This window comes from Bombina bombina, chromosome 3 (genome assembly GCF_027579735.1).
Source record: "Bombina bombina isolate aBomBom1 chromosome 3, aBomBom1.pri, whole genome shotgun sequence".
NCBI classification, from domain to species: domain Eukaryota; kingdom Metazoa; phylum Chordata; class Amphibia; order Anura; family Bombinatoridae; genus Bombina; species Bombina bombina.
In genome coordinates, this window is record NC_069501.1 from 568,235,209 (window position 1) to 568,251,565 (window position 16,357).

At 36.1% G+C, this 16,357-nt stretch overlaps 1 protein-coding gene across 1 annotated transcript in view; it reads left to right on the forward strand.

Annotated features, from left to right (window-relative positions):
* CSF3R (colony stimulating factor 3 receptor) overlaps positions 1-16,357 on the forward strand; it is a 100,866-nt gene that overhangs the window by 10,606 nt on the left and 73,903 nt on the right. Inside the window, exons 2-3 of the mRNA XM_053707125.1 lie at positions 13,006-13,087; positions 15,457-15,762. Coding sequence (XP_053563100.1) covers positions 13,030-13,087; positions 15,457-15,762 — 364 coding nt within the window. The 5' untranslated portion in view covers positions 13,006-13,029. The remainder of the gene's footprint in view (positions 1-13,005; positions 13,088-15,456; positions 15,763-16,357) is intronic.

Here is a 16,357-nt window from a genome sequence, read left to right on the forward strand (position 1 = left end):
TCTAAATCTAGCCGACTGTTGTGATTGTGCTGAATCAAAAAGTAGCCTTTGATCGAAAAAAAAAGCTGAAAACACCGCTCTGCCAGCACATACTTATAACTATATGCAATGATGTTCTTGCTAGGGATGGGGGAATGTTTCACAACATTCGAAAAATGAAACGAATTTTAACACGTTCGTTTAATCGAATTTCGAATGTTTACATAACATTTGACTTTTGAATGTTCGGTTTCGAATTTTACGATGACATTTGAAAATATTTGTTTTGAAAAATTTGAATTTATATATTTGTAATAGTAATCCTAATGCTTTCTTTAAATGTAGTATTCGAATTATGCAATATTCAAATTAGAAAAATTCAAATTTATATATTTGTAATAGTATTTCTATTACAAAGAATTAAGCTGCGCTTCTCTGCTCAGGCTTAATATAACAAATACAAGTTAAAAAATAAAATAAAATACAGGTAGTGCTCGATGCAGGAGAGGCGATATGGTATACACTTGGTACAAACAGTATATCAATTACCATGCAATCGTAAACAGTGATCCCAGTATAAACATGTGAAAATGTATATATTATATAGGGCCACCCGTGACCATCAGACCCAAATGTGAGAAGAATATACAAGGTACGAATTAGTAAAAGGCACAATCACCGGCTATCCTGTAGTGTATTCCCCTGCCTGGCGTGGTATCCTGAGGCTTTCCGGAAGTCGTATGAAGGAGCGCTCAGACGAGTCACAAACGGCATACATACAGGAGCTAATGAAACTATACGGTGGAGTGGAGATTGTGCCTTTTACTAATTTTAACATTGTACGTGCGTTTTAACAGCGCTTTGTATTTTACTATTAAAACTGTGCGATGCGCTCTGTGTTTTTTCTACCTCAATAGTATTTCTATAATGCTTTATGTAAATGTAATATTCGATCGAAATAGAAACATTCAAATTGATATATTTGTATCTATTATGTATCAATTTACTAGATTCCCTACCACATGAACTCTTGAACCTCTGAATAGTATTTGTTAAATAGAATGTTAAATTCAAAATTTCTAATGTGGACATTCGATCTAATTATAAACATTCAAATTCGAAAGTGACATTTGAAAACTGTAAATAGCATTCGATTATAGAAGTTTTAAGAATATTCGTTTGTATCAACATTCGGATTTGTAATTCGAATTTTGTTAATAACATTCGTTCTAACATTTGAATTCGGAAATTTACACATTCGCTTATCCCTAGTTCTTGCCAATCAGTGAATAATACAGTTGCAGCAGTTTTCCTATCAGTTAGCAAGATCTAATTTAGCAGCATGTGTTATGTTTGTCAGCCAATAATCACTAATATACTTACAATAGTAGTTCTTATCAATGCAACAGTACTAGTACCCTAGCGTTATGTGCATGTTTTATGCAAATTCCAGTTTGTTTAAAGGGACAGTAAAGTTAAAATTCAACTTTTATTATTCAGATAGAACATGTAACATTAAAAAATGTTTATCCTTTGTTAAAGAGTATATCTAGTTAGGTAAGGTATATGGTACCCAGCTAATTGATATTTCCAAGTGGAGATGCTATTGTCACATGAGCCAGCAATCCTGTAATCAGTCTCAATACATATTGCTCACAAGAGATTTGCTGATCCATGTGTTGTATTTTGTATTAGTACTTAACAACATCTCATTCTGGAAAAGGTTGCATTGATCCTTCAAGTCACTTTTTAATAGCAGAGGGGATTTTTGGCTTATGGTTTACAAAAATACAGCTTTGTTACAAAAATCTACAAATATTCAGGTTAATTAGTTCAACAGCACAACAACATTTTTTTTTTGTAAAAAGAAAATAGCAAAGTCATTTATTAAAATGTATTATTAGTATACAACTTATCTTAAAATTATGTTGAATAGGTAATTATTATTTTTTTTTATTATAAACAAGCATTATTGTACGAAAATAAACAACAATACATAAGTTAGGTACGTCATGCAAGACGTTTGTTACAAACATGAATACACGGTTCAAATTTAGTCAGCAACAACGTCCCTACAATAGCTTGATTTTTGTTAAGTATTTTTCAAACAAATATAACTGATAATAACATATAACGAAATCCTGGTTAGACAAAGCATTACTTATTCTCTAACCCAGTACGCAAAGTGGGTAGTTTTTAGTAATAAGAGCGAAGGCAGGGCAGGGAGGTAGGGGGGTGAAGAGCATTAAAGAGCGGCACATAGGGAAAAAGAGGGGGGGGAAGGGGAGAGGAAAAGGGGAAAGGAGAAGGGGAGTGGGAGCGAGGAGAAAAAAAAAATAAAAATAAAAAAATAATTTAAATTCAAGTTTGTGGGGGGGACTACACTGTTAGGTCGTACTATCTGTATAGGTTTAACTCAATTATACTAGGGAACTGTTCCATTTCTCCATTATCGTTTCATAGTTTGCCATTTGGCCTATCTTAAGAAAGTGTAGCTTTTCTAATGCAAGTAAGTCGGATACAGAAGACTGCCAATCGCTCGATGTGGGAACATCAGGCGATTTCCACCTTTTGGGGATCAGTCGCTTTGCTCCTGTGAGCATTATTAATAGCAAGGGTCGGTAGTATGTGTTTTTAACTTTTGGGAGGTTTAGAAAGAGCAAGGTTTCAAGGGACATGGGGACCTCCATCTCCATGATCTCAGAAATTCTCCCTATCACCTCTGCCCAAATGTTTCCCAATCTCGGGCACGACCACCAGACATGTGTGAGCGTTCCGAGTTCGCCACAACCCCTCCAGCACAAGGGGCAGGTAATTATTTATTATATTTTAGTAAGATAGTTCATGCCTGTTCTGTACATGGTATAGAGTTCTAAGCTTTAGTATTTTAAGCCATAGTTATAATGGTTGGATGTTTGGATGTTAATGTTATAGATTTTATATATTTTCCCCACTCATCTAAAACTTTAGATTAGGATATTTATTTTGGGGAAATCTGTTCTCATCTAACTGATGAAACTTTAAAGGGACATGAAAGTGATGCAGCATAGCTGTAAAAAGCTGGCTAGAAAATATCACTTGAACATCTCTATGTAAAAAAGGAATATTTTACTTCAAAATTTCCTCAGTAGCCACATCCCGGGACTTTAAGTAGCCAATTAGGATGCTAGTCCTGGGACTTGCAAGGGAGCATGCATCTGGCATGTGCAGACACAGTCATGTTATTTCCCTCAGAAGTTTAAGAAAATTTACTATGAAATTGTCAGGGTTTTTTCCCTGCTTTGTTTGCCATGTGCTGCTGGCAGCCATTTTACTCACCTCTTATTGAATCTGGTGCAGAGTGTCTGATGCTGCTCATTTCCTGCATGCCCTCTTATGGCCGGACTGGTGTACATCATCAGTGTAAGACAGGTTGCAGTCTCAGAATTGTGATATCATCACTTATTCTTTAAAGGGCCTTTGTTCAGTATGCTTTGCCCTTGCGTTGTCTCAGTCCTGTTTGTGAGTTCCTGTGTATTACCTGACTGTCTGACGTCTCTTCTGGTTCCTGATTCCTGGCTTGTTCCTGACTCTGCTGTTCTCCTTGTTCCTGATTCTGGCTCGTCTGACTACTCGCTTTGGCTCAGGACACGGCTCGTCTGACTACCAGCTCTGGCTTTGACTCCTGGCTTGTTATTTGACTTGTGGACTTTTTATTATTTTTTGTTATTAATAAAGGTGTGATTATTTTTGCACTTCTCGTCTCAGTCTGATTCTTGGCACCCTGATAGAAATCTCACAAGAATTCAATGAAATCTCATGAGAACACAGTAAAACAAAGTGTGACATTGGCACTGTGATGAAGTGTTTGGCTGTTTTTTCCACCCAACATACTGCTAACTCTAGCTGAAGGATAAATTTTCACAGAGCACTTACTATTGAGTACTTAAGAAATGTTCAGGTAAAAAATCTTCCCTTTTTGTCAGCTTTTTACAATTATGTGGCATCACTTTCAAACTCAAGTGATTTAGAATATGGGTATTATGTCCCTTTAAACATCAGATATGACTAGTGGAGAAGAATTACCTTAACAATAGTTTTTTTGTTTTTTGTTTTAAAACAATAAAGAAACTTTCAACTCCATTTATTTAAATAATTAGATTTAAATATTTAAGAAAATTGACAATATAAAATAAATTACATGTTTTTTTTAGCATTTCTTAACTTCATGGGCTATTATGTTAAGAAAACGTGCTTTAATTGGTAAGAGCATGTTATTTTAACACTAGCGACAATGTAATGCTATTAACCCCTGCAAAGGATCAAACCCTAGTGCCTCTCATATTTAAGTTGAAAACACTTTAAAGGATAATTAAATGCTTTCTTGATTTATTTAACATATCTTGTCATAGTATTAGAAGTCTAATAAACATTGTGTAAATTTACATTTTCAAGTACTATTGATTTTATATGATCGCCCAACTAAAAGGAATCTAGTAATACTGGACCAAAGTCTAATTAAAAAGGAATGTATAAGAAACTTTCTACCCATTGCCCTTGATACAAAAGCATACAGTGCCACAAAAGAATAGGGCCATGTCAGAGAAACAGGAATTTATTTAAAGGGACATAAAACCCAAACTTGTAATAATAATTGAATATCTCTTTAACCGACAACCAATGGAGCCATATTTTCTACACAACCAAAAAAATCACCAATCTCTTTAGTTATAGCAGAAATGAATTATAAATTAATATCCAGGGGGTACCTAACTCCACATCGACTCCATAGTATCTTTCCACACTCATCCTCTCTCTGTTGGTGGCACTGTGGGGAAACTGGCACCCTTTCCCATATTTGGTGGTCATGTCCTCTACTTAAAAACTACTGGGGAAATATCGCTAAGTGTTTCAATAAAACCATAGGAACCTCACTGACACTCTCCCCCACTATCATCCTCTTGAATTATATACCTTCCATTCCCTGCCAATACCGCAAAATATTGCTCTAATACATGTTGAATTGTGCTAGGCGGCTCATACCAAGATTCTGTAAGAACGTCCAGATCCCCACCATTGATATGTGGCTACATGAAGTTGATCATGTTTTGACACTAGAGAAAATACACTACACCTTTATAGGTAAACAAGACTTTATTTTAGATATTCTATACATTTGGGAACAAATTGTTGGTATAAATGAAGATCACAATATTTTACACAATAAAGCTGAACTGATACATAGGAAAGGTCAACGGATCTGGGAAATGTTTGTGTACCGCTCACTTTTTTCCTGCGACTCGAGCATACCGCAAATTCCCTTACGTCAATTGCGTATCCTATCTTTTCAATGGGATTTTCCTACCGCCGGTATTACGAGTCTTGGAAAAAGTGAGCGGTACAACCTATCATGTCAAGACTCCTACCGCATTTAAAAGTCAGTAGTTAAGAGTTTTATTGGCTAACGCCGCAACATAAAACTCTTAACTAAAGTGCTAAAAAGTACACTAACACCCATAAACTACCTATTAACCCCTAAACCGAGGCCCCCCTCACATCGCAAACACTTAAATATATTTTTTAACCCCTAATCTGCTGACCGGACATCGCTGCCACTGTAATACATATATTAACCCCTAAACCGCCGCACTCCCGCATCGCAAACACTAGTTAAATTTTATTAACCCCTAATCTGCCGTCCCTAACATCACCGACAACTACCTACATTTATTAACCCCTAATCTTCCGCCCCCAACGTCGCCGCCACTATATTAAATGTATTAACCCCTAAACCTAAGTCTAACCCTAACCCTAACACCCCCCTAACATAAATATAATTTAAATTAAACAAAATAATATTCCTATAATTAAATAAATTAATCCTATTTAAAACTAAATACTTACCTATAAAATAAACCCTAATATAGCTACAATATAAATAACCCTAACCCTAACACCCCCCTAACTTAAATATAATTTAAAATAATCGGAAAAAAATTACTACAATTAAATAAATTATTCTTATTTAAAACTAAATACTTACCTATAAAATAAACCCTAAGCTAGCTACAATATAACTAATACTGTAGTTACATTGTATCTATCTTAGGTTTTATTTTTATTTTACAGGCAAGTTTGTATTTATTTTAACTAGGTAGAATAGTTATTAAATAGTTATTAACTATTTAATAACTTGCTAGTTAAAATAAGTACAAATTTACCTGTAAAATAAACCCTAACCTAAGTTACAATTACACCTAACACTACACTATAATTATATATATTATATATAATAATTATATATATATATATATATATATATATATATATATATAATAAATTACCTAAATTAACTACAATTAATTACAATTAAATTAAATAAACTAAAGTACAAAAAAAAAAACACATTACAGAAAATAAAAAAATAATTACAAGAATTTTAAACTAATTACACCTAATCTAATCCCCCTAATAAAATAAAAAAGCCCCCCAAAATAATAAAAATCCCTACCCTATACTAAATTACAAATAGCCCTTAAAAGGGCCTTTTGTGGGGCATTGCCCCAAAGTAATCAGCTCTTTTACCTGTAAAAAAAAAATACAATACCCCCCAAATTTAAAACCCACCACCCACACACCCAACCCTACTCTAAAACCCACCCAATCCCCCCTTAATAAAACCTAAAACTAACCCCTTGAAGATCACCCTACCTTGAGACGTCTTCACCCAACAGGGCAGAAGTGGTCCTCCAGACGGCCAGAAGTCTTCATCCGATCCGGGCAGAAGAGGACCTCCAGATGGGCAGAAGTCTTCATCCAGGCTGCATCTTCTATCTTCATCCATCTGGAGCGGAGCAGGTCCATCTTCAAGCCATCCGACGCGGAGCATCGTCTTCCATCCGACGCGGAGCATCGTCTTCCATCCGACGACTAACACTAAATGATGGTACCTTTAAGTGACGTCATCCAAGGTGGCATCCCTTCAATTCTGATTGGCTGATAGAATTCTATCAGCCAATTGGAATTAAGGTAGAAAAAATCCTATTGGCTGATGCAATCAGCCAATAGGATTGAAGTTCAATCCTATTGGCTGATCCAATCAGCCAATAGGATTGAGCTCGCATTCTATTGGCTGATTGGAACAACCAATAGAATGCAAGCTTAATCCTATCGGCTGATTGGATCAGCCAATAGGATTTTTTCTACCTTAATTCCGATTGGCTGATAGAATTCTATCAGCCAATCGGAATTGAAAGGACGCCATTTTGGATGACGTCACTTAAAGGTACTGTCATTTAGTGTTAGTCGTCGGATGGAAGAGGATGCTCCGCGTCTGATGGCTTGAAGATGGACCCGCTCCGCATGGATGAAGATAGAAGATGCCGCCTGGATGAAGACTTCTGCCCGTCTGGAGGTCCTCTTCTGCCCCGATCAGATAACAAGGGGTTAGTGTTAGGTTTTATTAAGGGGGGATTGGGTGGGTTTTAGAGTAGGGTTGTGGGTGGTGGGTTTTAATATTGGGGGGTATTGTATTTTTCTTACAGGTAAAAGAGCTGATTACTTTGGGGCAATGCCCCGCAAAAGGCCCTTTTAAGGGCTATTTGTAATTTAGTATAGGGTAGGGATTTTTATTATTTTGGGGGGCTTTTTATTTTATTAGGGGGATTAGATTAGGTGTAATTAGTTTAAAATTCTTGTAATTAATTTATTTTTTTCTGTAATTTAGTGGGGGGGGGGGTTTCGTACTTTATTTTATTTAATTTAATTGTAATTAATTGTAGTTAATTTAGGTTAGGTTTTATTTTACAGGTAAATTTGTACTTATTTTAACTAGGAAGTTATTAAATAGTTAATAACTATTTAATAACTATTCTACCTAGTTAAAATAAATACAAACTTGCCTGTAAAATAAAAATAAATCCTAAAATGGCTACAATGTAACTATTAGTTATATTGTAGCTAGCTTAGGGTTTATTTTATAGGTAAGTATTTAGTTTTAAATAGGAATAATTTAGTTAATAATAGTAATTTTATTTAGATGTATTTAAATTATATTTAAGTTAGGGGAGGTTAGGGTTAGGGTTAGACTTAGATTTAGGGGTTAATAACTTTATTATAGTGGAGGCGACGTTGGCGGCGGCAGATTAGGGGTTAATAAATGTAGTTAGGTGGTGGCGACATTGGGGGCGGCAGAGTAGGGGTTAATAAATAAAAAGTAGGTGTCGGCGATGTTGGGGGCAGCAGATTAGGGGTTCATAGGTATAATGTAGGTGGCGACGTTGGCGGTGGCAGATTAGGGGTTAATAAATGTAGTTAGGTGGTGGCGACATTGGGGGCGGCAGAGTAGGGGTTAATAATAAAATGCAGGTATCAGCGATGTCGGGGGCGGCAGATTAGGGGTTAATAAGTGTAATATTAGGGGTGTTTAGACTCGGTGGTTCATGTTAGGGTGTTAGGTGTAGACATAAATGTGTTTCCCCATAGGAATCAATGGGGCTGCGTTAGGAGCTGAACGCTGCTTTTTTTTGGGGGGGGGGTTTCAGCCGGCTCTGCCCCATTGATTCCTATGGGGAAATCGTGCACAAGCACGTTTTGTCAGCTCACCCCGCTACCGTAAGCAGCGCTGGTATAGAGGGGAGATGTGAAGCTAAATTCTGCTCTACACTCACCTTTTTACGGCTAACGCAGAGTTTAAAAAAACCCGTAATACCAGTGTTACTTTAGGTGAGCGGTGAGGGAAAACTGTGCGTTAGCCACGCACACCATTACCGACAAAAAGTCGTAATCTAGCTGACTGTGTTTACTGGTCATTTAACTTTGGAGTCTGTTCTTCAATTACTAAAAGTAGCCTCCTTCTTAGGAAATTATTTTTCTGTTATAAAACCAATCTTGTATTTCATTCAAGGTCTTGCTTGCAGAAGAAGAAGATTGGTGGACTAACAGACATCAAAGTAGTTTTCTTTATATGTTTTTCATCTTTTATTACTTGTTAAAATGTACAGTAAACTTTCAGCTCCTGTGCATTTGTTGTAAAACCCAGTAAAGTACTTAATTAAAAAAAAAATTAAAAAAACTTTTTCTTTTTTTTCATGATTCAGTTTTAAACACCTTTCATATTTAGATCTATGATTACATTTGCTTCATTCTCTTGGTATCCTTTGTTGAAGGAGCCACAATGCACTACTGGGTAGTCCAATAAAAAAGATACATATATGTGCAGCCACCAATCAACAGCAAGTTCCCAGTAGGGCATTGCTGCTCCTGAGCCTACCTAGTTATTCTTTTCACAAAAGGATACAAATTGAACAAAGCAAATTAGATATTAGAAGTAAATTGTAAAAGTTGTTTAAAACTGCTGGTCCAACATAGGTTGCTTGACCATTTTAAATTTTCCTATTTTTTTCAAGTGATTAACTCTAATGTATTGTAACACTAATGTATTGCAAAACCACCAACCATTTTTGTGTCATTGGTACACAACACATTTTGGATATACAGTACAGATGTTTACAGAAACCTCATTATATCTCAGCTCAGGATGTTCCTAGCTCCTTGGTACAAAAACTGATCTCTCAAGAGCACATTCTAATGTACACATACATATATAAACATTTTGCACATTCTTGCAACTTAGACTTAGAACTTAAGTCCTATTGTAATGAAGAAGATCACTGAAAGTTTAATTTTTAGGGTCAATTTATAATGGAAAGGGTTCGAGTCTCAGTCCTAAATTGTTTTTTTAGGGGGTGCACGTCCAAGTATTCTCCCATAGAAGTCAAAGGAAAAACAAAACCTAACACCCCACTCTCGCACAAACCCAATCGCATATTCTCATGTGCACTAACTCGACATAAAAATATGAATATTTCCAATGTTCTTCACATTTATAACTTTTGTGTGCAATTTTTTTAAAATAATTTTTATTATATAGTGTTATTATGAGTGTAACTGTAATTTGTAATGTTTTTTGATGTGTTTCGTGTAACTTTTATATGTTTTTGAAACAGTTAACCAGAGCTCTGAAGTCGCTGTAATAATTCTAGCGTAAATCACGTATGCGCTCAAACAATTGCATTTACTTTCAACTCGTAATATGAGCGGTAAGCCTGATGAGTGCAAACCCTTGCGATAAACCCCTTATCGCTCATGCGCAAACATTTGCGCTCCACTCGTACTTTATCCCTAAATGGGCTGCGCTTGTAGGGAGAGCAGACCTAATTAGCTTATCTAATTATTTACACAAAGTTTTCCTTATATTATTTCTCACTGTTTACACCAATATATATAGAGACCAATATAAAACAAACATTTAAATGTTATATCTTTGTCACTGGGAGCATGATTTCATCTAAACTTATTAAATATTTTCTATAACAAGTATTTAAAGGGATATGAAACCTAAAAAAATTATTTCATGATTCAGATAGAGCATGCGGTTTTAAATAACTTTCTAATTTATTTCTATTATCATTTTTTTTCCATTCTCTTGGTATCTTTTGTTGAAAAGCAGGGGTATATGCTTAGGAACTGCCCCATTTCTGGGCACTATATGGCAGTAGTTTTGCAAGAATGTTATCCATTTGCAAGAGCACTAGATGGCAGCACTATCTCCTGCAATGTAGTGCACCAGATGCCTACCTAGGTATCTTTATTTTTAAATTGAATGCTCTGTCTAAATCACAAAAGAAAATTTGTGTTTCGTATCCCTTTAAGTTAGTGAAATGTTCTGTATAGGTAGGGATATAAAGGGCAAAATCAGCTATTTCATTGGTATCCTTTGTTGAAAAGCATATCTAGGTAGGCTCAGCAGAAGCAATGCACTGTTGGGAGCTAGCTGGTGATTGTTGGCTACAAACATATGCCTTTTGTTATTGGTTCACTAGATGTGTTCCTATAGGTCCCAGTAGTGCATTGCTGCTGTGGAGTTGACTGTAATCTGTTTGTTTAAACTTTTTGCAGTTATATGCAAGGAATAGTACAATAATAAAATGTTGTAACACATCAGAGCATTTTCTTTTTCTCTTTTATGTCCCTTTAAGGAATTTATTAAAAGGATAATAAAGTCAAAATTAAACATTCATGATTCAGACAGAACAAACAATTTTAAACAACTATTATTACATTTGCTTTATTCTCTTGGTATTCTTGATTGAAGACAAAATCTAGGTAGTCTATTAGGAGCTTAGGCGTGTGCATTTGTCTATAGCAGTCTATGGCCTAGATTTGGAGTTTGGCGTTAGCCGTGAAAACCAGCGTTAGAGGCTCCTAACGCTGGTTTTAGGCTACCGCCGGTATTTGGAGTCACTCAAAATAGGGTCTAACGCTCACTTTTCAGCCGCAACTTTTCCATACCGCAGATCCCCTTACGTAAATTGCGTATCCTATCTTTTCAATGGGATCTTTCTAACTCCGGTATTTAGAGTCGTTTCTGAAGTGAGCGTTAGACATCTAACGACAAAACTCCAGCCGCAGGAAAAAAGTCAGTAGTTAAGAGCTTTCTGGGCTAACGCCGGTTTATAAAGCTGTTAACTACTGTACTCTAAAGTACACTAACACCCATAAACTACCTATGTACCCCTAAACCGAGGTCCCCCCACATCGCCGACACTCGAATAAATTTTTTAAACCCCTAATCTGCCGACCGCCACCTACGTTATCCTTATGTACCCCTAATCTGCTGCCCCTAACACCGCCGACCCCTGTATTATATTTATTAACCCCTAATCTGCCCCCCACAACGTCGCCTCCAGCTACCTACACTTATTAACCCCTAATCTGCCGACCGCAAAGCGCCGCCACCTACGTTATCCTTATGTACCCCTAATCTGCTGCCCCTAACACCACTGACCCCTATATTATATTTATTAACCCCTAATCTGCCCCCCACAACGTCGCAGCCAGCTACCTACAATAATTAACCCCTAATCTGCCGACCGCAAAGCGCTGCCTACACTTATTAACCCCTAATCTGCCGACTGGAGCTCACCGCTATTCTAATAAATGTATTAACCCCTAAAGCTAAGTCTAACCCTAACACTAACACCCCCCTAAGTTAAATATAATTTACATCTAACGAAATTAATTATCTCTTATTAAATAAATTATTCCTATTTAAAGCTAAATACTTACCTGTAAAATAAATCCTAATATAGCTACAATATAAATTATAATTATATTATAGCTATTTTAGGATTTATATTTATTTTACAGGTAACTTTGTATTTATTTTAACCAGGTACAATAGCTATTAAATAGTTAATAACTATTTAATAGCTAAAATAGTTAAAATAATTACAAAATTACCTGTAAAATAAATCCTAACCTAAGTTACAATTAAACCTAACACTACACTATCAATAAATTAATTAAATAAACTACCTACAATTACCTACAATTAACCTAACACTACACTATCAATAAATTAATTAAATACAATTCCTACAAATAAATACAATTAAATAAACTAGCTAAAGTACAAAAAATAAAAAAGAACTAAGTTACAAAAAATAAAAAAATATTTACAAACATAAGAAAAATATTACAACAATTTTAAACTAATTACACCTACTCTAAGCCCCCTAATAAAATAACAAAGACCCCCAAAATAAAAAAATGCCCTACCCTATTCTAAATTACTAAAGTTCAAAGCTCTTTTACCTTACCAGCCCTGAACAGGGCCCTTTGCGGGGCATGCCCCAAAGAATTCAGCTCTTTTGCTTTTAATTTTACTGTCCCTTTAAATCTCATGATGAACATTTTTTTCTCTAAAAGAACAATAGCAGAATAAGAGTTTATTATTACAATTTGTAGAACTGTATATTCAGTGGTAAATTGTATAAACACTTCTTTCCACAAATGCTGGTTGATGTATGGGGTCATTTACAAAAGGATCAAGAGATCCTGTGATTTAGTTAAATAGCCTGAGGCCTAATGAAACCTAATCATCAGACAGAAATATAGGTAGACCCGATGAGCATTTGGCTTTTGTATGCACTCAATATCTATGTTTCTATGATTAACAAGTACTTAATTTTATGTCTCTGACAGGTGATGGGATAGCCAGATTGTAAAATGCAGAGAGACAGGAGAGTATTTCTAGTAGAAATGCTTCTGTTCCTTTTTCTACCTGGTAAGTCACGGTACATGGCTATTTTTGTAAAAACAACTCAACCAAGTAGGCCGGCATTTTGAATTTTATAGTTTTATTAGCAAACCAAGATACCTGTCACTCTTGTTAATGGTCAGGCAGAAGTCAGAAACTTTGTATAACATACAATATAGTGATAATAGAGGAGCCGCTCAAAGGAACATGGAATTCATAATTAAACTTTCTTTATTCAGATAGAGTGTGCAATTTAAAAAAAAAAATGTTTACTTTACTTCTCAAATCAAATTCACTTCTATTTCTTAGAATCCCATTGTGAAATTTACCTCCTTTCCATGAGAGCAAACTGAGGTAGGCTCAGAAGCGTATATGCCTTGAGCACTTTATGTATGACACTGTTACAAAGATTCTTGCAAACACTGAGGCAACATATTGCTCTCAAGACACATTCACACTTATGGGCTTAACTTGGTATGTCCTCATGGACAGAGGCGAAGTTTCACCAAAGGATACCAAGAGAAAGAGGTTTGAGATTTGTAACATTGATTTTTTTTTAAAGTGGTATGCATAAATCCTGAAAGTTTAAATTTGACTTAAATTAATGTTTATCATTAACTAACACAATAAGATATGATATAATTGGGTGGCGTGTGCATATAAGAGTTTTTGAAAGATCTTGCAAAAAGAGATAGGGGACATTATGTAAGTGCAGGGCCCTAGATCAGCCTGGAACGTCTTAAGGGTTAAGGTTGCAGGGGGGAGGAGTGTGTGTGGAGCTATGGGTTAGATTGCAACAATGTTGCAGATCTAAGGGAGGGGTCTATACTCACAGATAAGAAGGGGATTCTGGGAGTTTGAGGCCCTCTTTCTGTTCAGAAACATCTGGAATCTTCACCCACCCACCCAGACCCCTTTTTCCCCGCGGCAATTAGCTAGTAGTAATTCATTAGGAGATAGTTTCCCTGGGGCCAGACAGGGTTAGTCAACCTATCGTCTTTGGGTAAGGCCAGGTCATTTAATAATTTTCAGCTCCCCCCAGTTTCGTCTTGGTGCTCGCCTGGATGGGCTGAGGGTCCCGTAAGGTTTGAGGGTTGTTACACCCTAAAGGCGGGCGGTAGCATCCCAGGTGGCAGATAGAAAGCGGGGAGGAGTGACGGCCATTGCAGGGGGCGTGACGTACCCAGGTGCGTGCTTGGGGAAAGCGCCTCCTGGGTTGCGGAGGGCCGAACAGCTCGAGTATGTAACCTTCTATCTGGTATCGAGTTGTAGCCGGGCTCCGCTTTGTCTCCGTTTGCCTGGGGGCTGCTTCCCACTTCATATGGGTTATATAGGTTTAGGCATTGCCGCTCAACTGTTTGATTAAAGTTAAAAGAGTCATAGTCATTTACCGTACTTAGGTAAAGGAAAAAGTTAAGAGTTTGGAGAAGGCCTTAAAGCTTTAAATTAAATCATACAAGGAGTGCCTCTTATTAATAAAATTGACCTATACGGTCTTACCTCCATATTGTTGTCTTGTCTTTATTTATGGTACATTTAGGACGTAAGGTAGTTGCCACACCCGCACAACATTGAACCTTTAACTCCCTTATATGAATTGCTGTTTTGAAAAGCATTTGCTTGTGTATTAACATATAGGAACAGCTACTATGCAGAGAAATAGCAGGCATTATAGGGAGAGGTGTTACAGACATTAGAGTTAGTTATTATGAAATTACATAGAGAATTAGGATAATTATAAGATTATACTGTCATATAGATATAGTTCTAGGGGGAAATTACACATTTCTAAACAGGGATACAATGGTAAAGTAACAAAATAGACATGCAAATATTTCCCAATAACACATATTTCATAAACCGATTTGCATTTTTCCATGTTTGTAGCCTCTTAATGCAGCTATATATGTTAAATGTATTAATTCCCACAGGTGATCAGCTAGAAAAGCTTTGAACATGATCTTGGAAAAGCTTTGAACATGATCTTGGCTAAAATTTAAAGTGATGATAAACTCTCCCCTTTATAAAAACCGATCCGGACTGTTAGAGATATTTTAGATGGAGTTAAATTAATCCATTGTAATGAAGATGCACTTTAACTTACTTTTTAATGTAGAGATGTCTGACATTCAAATACCAAGGGCTCCATTTTCTGTGAGCTAACGGTTTGAATTGTTGTCCAATTAACGCTCTAGCTACAACAAAAGTGCCTTAAGGCGAGAGTGCTGATTGGATTATAGTTTAAACCTTTAACTCACAGAAAATATGACTTTTGAAGTGGGTTACTGGAGAGTGGGTTAATTAATTTTCATATCTATATTTTAAAAGTAAGTTATAGCTCATCTTCTTCATTACAACTGAAGAATTTCTAAACAATATTGTTTCTGTGTCTATAGATGCTGCTGCTCAGTCCTGTGGTGAAATTACTGTTAAGTCGCCCATTATCCATCTGGGGTCCTCTCTCTCAGCCACCTGCACCATATATCGCAAGCAATGCAAGATCTTAGAGGAAGATGTCCAAATGTTCTGGAAACTTGATGACAAGATTATACCAACTTCACATTACAGCACTGCCAATGGGAACACATCAACTGTGTATTTCAGCAGCTTTAACCAGTCCTCGGCATTCCTCTACTGCTATATCATGAGAGTGGGAGATAAGACACCGAATATTGTGGACAGAGTACAGATCAAAGCTGGCTGTGAGTCTCACTTTCCAAATGAACAATGTTTATCAATCAATTCAAATATGTTTGTTACAGAAAATTAAGTTGTAATAATGCTACAGATCTTCATTAACATATACGTCTGTGTTGTAATATGCCAATAAATACGGGTAACAGCCCAAAACTTCACTAGTAAATAATTCCAAAAAATTATATATGAAACTCTGTAATGTTATTACAAACCTAATGATTATTTAATTAGAGCATTTTTTTTAACACATTGGGCCAGATTACAAGTGAAGCGCTAAATATCGCTTTAATGGAAGCAATATTAGCCCTATACTTTGTAATACCAGCACACGACAATGTGCGCTGCTATTATAAGAGTTAATCGAAATGCTAACGCGAGCTTGTGTTCGCATTGATAGGAAGCATTGAGCTTCCATTGGCTCCTATGGGAGCCTCGTTCTGATGCCGCCATAGACAGCATCAGAACCTCGCACAGTGAAGGACGTATGTAGCGCAGTGATGGACAGCATTTTTAAATATATATGTAAATGATTATATACATATATATTTATGTTTTAATATGTGTATATACACATTTTAACACATACATTTATCACATTAA